The sequence below is a fragment of the Podarcis erhardii genome, assembly GCF_964252035.2.
Source record: "Podarcis erhardii genome assembly, chromosome: 8".
In the NCBI taxonomy this organism is placed as follows: Eukaryota; Metazoa; Chordata; class Lepidosauria; order Squamata; family Lacertidae; genus Podarcis; species Podarcis erhardii.
This window is the reverse complement of record NC_138499.1, coordinates 43,012,536-43,018,535: the sequence shown is the minus strand read 5'-3', so window position 1 is coordinate 43,018,535 and position 6,000 is coordinate 43,012,536. Positions and strand designations below refer to the sequence as shown.

Here is a 6,000-nt window from a genome sequence, read left to right as displayed (position 1 = left end):
TCTAAGGCTTGCCCCTTCCACACCTGCTATTTGCAGCTGGTGCCAATGACAACTTTTCTTTCATTGCAAATAGAGGCAGGCAAATTTTGCCCATGACTTCAGCCAGGGCAGGGTGGTGGTGAAAGAGATTTGAGCCCACCCCAGTATCAGCTGCTTTAAAAAAAAACAGCTCCAAACATTTTCACACCAGAGCTAACCATCTGACAAGTGTCACAGCTAATTTGGTCTGAGAGTTAAAATAGTCTGTGTGGCTTTTAAATGCTGTTTGGAAATGCCCTTCACCCCCTGTCAATTATAGCATACACTTCTCCTGCATAATACAAGAGCAAAACTCTAATCCTGTTGGTATTAGTATTATATCTGGCCAAGAGCTAGAAATGGGTTTTGCAATCTGTCCACTTTCCCCATCTTGTACCTACAATGTTCACTTCAAATATTGGGAGCACTTGCAAGCTTTGAGCAGCTATTTTAGAATTTACGCCAGCAGTTCTGCTCCTGCTGTGATTTCACAGTGTAGCTAGACCTATGGCCAGGGTGGGGGAACTTTTTCAGCTTCAGTCCCTTTGGGGAAACCTGGGGGCCCCTTGCCAGTGGTGGATGTGCTCAGATGCAAAAGTGGTCTGAGCAATAGATGCGACTCTCACCTTTGCACAGAAGGCTACATTCCAGCCACACAAAAGTGTGGTTGCATACACACAGTACCTTCAAAGCACATTTGAAGCACATTCTTTCCCTCAAAGAATTCTGGACACTGTAGTTTCTAGAGGGTTGCTGGGAATTGGAAGTCTGTGAGGAGTAGACTGCAATGCCCAGAATTCTTTGAGGGAAAGAATGCGCTTCAAAAGTATACAGTCTCTGCAATCATATAGTGCAAGGTGACTTCTTCAGTGACTTCCAGGCACTATTTGTCAGTGAAACGGGGCAGGGATCAACACACTCACCCCCTCCCTTCAACCCATCTCCCTTCTTAATGGAAAAAGAGCAGCAAATATACCTCTCCCACTTATCTAATGACACTACCTTATCTAGTGGGAGAGGGAAAATATCTATTCCCACTGCTCACATTTCAAATTATTTCATTACGTTTACAGCATTTATTTGGGCAGTGAACTAGGAAGCAAAACAGTCTGGAATCATGGGATGCACAAAGCCATTTATCCAAAAACTACACAGAAAGTGTATAAATGTGAGGGGAGGAGGAAAAGAGGAATAGCATTGCTTCTGAACAAGGAGGAGAAGGGAAAATAAACGCAGCTGAGCCATGGTTAAGTCACCATGTTGACTTGTAAAATAGGAACTTTTGTTTTCCAGAGAAGTAAAATGAATGAAAAAATATATATCCACAGCTGGTCAGAGGCTAAGCCAATGTGATAATAATGCAATAAAAATGTGTTTATATTCAGTACCTTGCAATTAAAATAATACACTGAGTGGACACGTCTCTCTTTGAGGTATATGCTCTTCTTTTGCTTCAGTAAGGGATACAAAAGATAATGTCCTTGCACAGCTTCTGTAGTTTTACTTTGCAATTCATGGCTGCTTTATTAATCAACGCAAGATGCATTCATTGAACTGGATTAATCCTGCATAAGTAATTTTTTGAAATTTCCTGCTGAAGTTATTTTTCATTTCTGTGAACAAATAATTTATTTGGATTTTCATATATCAGGATCATAGAGATTTGCCACAGTCAGATTTTAATTTTAGTTACATTTGAGTTGGCTTATATATTAGGGCACAGAGTTTTGCATGAGAGCCTCTTCTAAAATCTGTAATTGGTGTGGAACACTGACATGCACGGAATAAATCTGACAAGGTCCAGGGAGCCAAGTTCAGTTCCACTGATCAACATCTATGCTGCAGATTAACTGAATCTTTTATGGCATTACAAGCACTCTAGAATTCATTAGTGCATCTTCCCCTCCCACTAACCATTCTGACCTCCAGTACTAGTAAGCCTTCTTTGGGTGCCATAAATTTTAAAAACTTACAACAGAGCAAGAAGAAAATGAAATGTCCTGTTCTATTTCTTCCAACACACATGCACACGCCACCAGCCTCTCTTAAATTTACGATAATTATTTTAAAAATATAAACATACAGCTACTTGCACATTCTGCTGCCTTCTTTCTGTCTGAGACAAGGTCTCAGTTGCAAGGATAGACTTTGGAGTTGGCCTTTTAGAAGAAGGTGTTTAAAAAATGACATTCAATCCCTCAAAAGATTTGGTCTTCCATCTATTCATAAATAGGTCTACACAGTCACCTAACTCAAATGTTCACACACCTACATGACAAAAGGATCTCAAAACATTAAATGTTAGATTATTTAAACTCGTCAGCAGCAGAGATTTGTCAGACAGATGCATTAGTACATAAGTTTTTATTTAAAGTCCCCTCGCCCTACAAGCAAGCTTCATTTACACATTCTAATACTGTACAAAATTTACATTATTGGTTACTTGTATGGTTTCCTTGGTCATGCCTTCCCAAAAATTAGAAAGATTTACATATATTCCTCATAAATGCTTTAATTATCTTTGTCTTTTTTTAAAAAAAGAACTTTCAAACAGACAAGAAATCCCCCATCTTTCCCATTAAAGTGGCATTTTAGCAGTGGCATGGGACAACATAATGGCAAGTCCTGGTATTTTTAAACGCCATAAAATGTTCTCTCATTTGGAGTGGTAACAGGTTTCCTTTCCATATATTTATATATACATATAGATTTTTAAAAACCCTCCCCCCCAAAGTTATGATTGCACAACGTATTATTTTACAAGTAATTTTTTTTTATCGGAACAACACAAATAAATACAAAACTAACAGAGATTGCACTACGTAAGAAAAATGGGTTGAGTTTCCAGGACAAACACTCCAGTTTCAGGAACTCTGTAACAGGGACTTCACTATGTTTCCTTTCTTTCTTTCAGATACAGTTCCCTAAACAATTCATTTGCAACATTTGAAGAGACTGAATCTCTGCTAGTTTTCTGCAAGTGACAACAATGGAATTAGCATTAGCAAAACAACAGTAGCAGTAGTATTAAGAAAGCCAGTATTTATTGTTATCAGTTTTATTACTTTCTTGGTAGCCTAAGTCTTATAGTTTGAGTTTCCTACCTTTCCTTTTGGTCAACTATGATGTATGACTTCTGCCTACTTGTACCCTGTGCCTCTTTGTTGTTCCCTTACGCGTCTGAGATTTGAACATAAAGGTTTTTTTTTTTGTAAAACTTGATTTGATTCTATATTGTCTTGTATTTCTGAATAGACAATTTTATTTTTCATACAGACTATAGGTTAGTGTGTGAACTGGCTGCTGAAGGGGTGGTGCAGCTTGTAGGATCTGACATAAGAGTCCTAAGAAGGGCAAAAAAATGAAAATTTATTTCCATCCATTGGTGGTAGGAATCAAATCATATTCCTGTGCCCGTACTCTTTATTCCAATGGGACTTGGATGGAGACAGGTAGGGACAAAGTGTTCAATTCTACAAAAGCCTTGCACAGCACTAATGTGAAATATGACACAAATATGACAAATACAGTGATACCTCGGAACTCAAACTGAATCGGTTCCGGAAGACTGTTCGACTTCCAAAATGTTTGAATTCTGAGGCGCGACTTCCGATTGGCCAACAGCTAGGTTTTTGCACAGTGGAAGCCGTGTTGGACGTTCGTGTTCTGAGGAACGTTTGAAAACCGGAGCACTTACTTCGGTTTGTTGGCATTCGGGAGCTGAAATGTTCGAGAACGGAGCCGTTCGAGTTCCAAGGTACCACTGCATTAAAGTAGAAGAAATCATATAGGGCCAACTTGATGTTAAACATTAGTGTGACTAAACCCTGATGGCCCTTTTTAATTTAAAAGAATCAGCAGCTTCTAGAGAGTGTAATTTATAGATTGGGAGGCATACTAACTGTTCCTGCACCCACTGCTTCTCTGCTCCAAACCCCTCCCACCTACATTTCTCCTTGTAAGGTCACAAATGAATGTTTATCCTCAACACCCCTCCCATTCTGGCTCAAAATTGCCTCAATTGCACTGCCTATTGGAACTGAGTTGAGCTTAACTAAACTTTATACCTGTTACGGTAGTTCTATGCCCATATTTCTTTTCACCACAGGTACAAAGCTAGTTTATAAATATTTCAGTGTAGATCAGATTAAGGAATTACAGCTACTTGCCAATGATATGTGATACCACCTAATCCACATTTTAAGAAAGAATTTGTTCTTTGGTGTTAAATGGGGGGGGAAATAACAAATCTATTAGTCAAAATGACTCAAATATTTGTTAATTTGTATCTGAAATTTATGAATTAATTTAATGAATAACTTAAATCTTAAAAAAGCAAGAATTACTTGTATAGGCCAGAATGTTTAAATCAGAATAATACAAAATAATATACATAATCATAAAATGAGGTTCTATGGATTACTCTGGATTTACACTAGTGCAAATAAAATCAAAGATTGGCACCAGTCCTAAACCCTCAATTGTGATACATCTGAAAAACTTCCACTTTTTTTCCTACACTTAGGCATGGGGATTTCAGAGCAGACTATACGAGGGGCCAGTCTGTTCAGAACAGAAGCATTCTCTCTTATGATCTGTCTTCTTAAGTTGTGTTACTTGCAAAACATGTCAGCAGCCAGAGATTAGGGTTAAAATGGGGAAGCAATTCTGCAGTTCAATGCATTTGGGCATCTCAGTTTTGAATTAACTGTGAGCAACATCACCATGACTTCAACACAGATCCCATGCAGGTAAAATACAATGCACAATAGTAATTTTGTTCGTCCAGGCAGTGTTTGGATGTTTAGAATTCTTTTTAAATTTAGAACTGATATGAGGGTTTATAGCAGAGAAAAGTGAGGATCACTCTGAAATGGTCATCTGTTAACGTGTGCAGTGTTCCATGCTTTCAAGCTACTTGTTTGACAAGATACAGGTCTGTCTGAGGTGGGAACTATACTTAGTCCTTTTTTAAAATCATAAATGCAGGTATTGGGGATAGGGTCTTGTTGTATGTAGTACCAGGAATTCTGTCCCTTAAAATATTTAAGTCACCCATCATTTAACAGTGTTCATTTCAGTACTTCCTGTATGTTATTTATTGTACGGCACACACGCAGGTAGTATGACAGTGGAGCAAGCAGGGCCTGCCAGGGGCTCAGCTACATCTCCTTCCAGCTCTGTCCAGGTTCCGTTCTCAGGACTGTAGCAAATGGTAGAAGATTTGTAGGCTCCCTGTAACACAACATAGTGTTGTTGAGGTAGCAGATAAATGACATCCAAGCAAAATTTGAACAGCTTCAGCTAGAAAACAACTGGTCCTTGGTTGCTCTGCAACTTGCACTGTATTCACCTTTACAACTAAGATGCACACACACTGCCTTGATTTAGTCATAACTTCAAAAAAACTATAGTAGAGGCATCTCAAAAGTAGGGCTTTGGGTAAGTCAAGTGCAAGGTAGTGGGAGCTTGAGCTCCTGACAGTCAATTGGGGGGTTCAGCAGGATGCTGGAAGTGATAACAGATAATCTAGTCAGCAACCCTGTTTTCTCTTTGTGAGAGACTCAGAGACAGAATGCAGGAGGCAATAGCTGCTGCTGCTGCTGCTGCTGCTGCTCCTTCTCAGGAGTTGCAATGCATCATGACAGAGTGCCAGGGGCTTGGTAAAAACCAATCTCTGTCACCAGCCTGGATAATAGCGCCCAAGAATAGTCAGATTCCCCCACATCATCTCTTCTCCCCATGCTTTTAGGGATATACTTAGTCTCTTTCCTCTCAAAGCAGTAAAACTGCTTGATTATAAAGTTCATATCTGGAATAAAGAACAAATTCACCAAGGCAATAAATAAATGTAGCATAGATTGTTTGCATATTCTGCACATACAACTTGGCATGGTTAGAATCTCACCCCTCAATTCAGAATTTCATTCTCATGTAAATAGCTTTGCAGCCATGTGTCTGGAAACTGGACAAAGGCTGCTG

General features: G+C 39.1%; 1 protein-coding gene across 3 annotated transcripts in view; it reads right to left on the bottom strand.

Moving 5' to 3' along the window:
• Positions 1-3,510: 3,510 nt before the first annotated feature.
• Positions 3,511-6,000, bottom strand: part of KLHL14 (kelch like family member 14) — a 62,048-nt gene continuing 59,558 nt past the window's right edge. For all 3 annotated transcript variants that reach the window (XM_081873692.1, XM_081873691.1, XM_081873693.1), the window contains one exon: positions 3,511-5,253. In XM_081873692.1, coding sequence (XP_081729818.1) covers positions 5,113-5,253 — 141 coding nt within the window. In that variant the 3' untranslated portion in view covers positions 3,511-5,112. The remainder of the gene's footprint in view (positions 5,254-6,000) is intronic.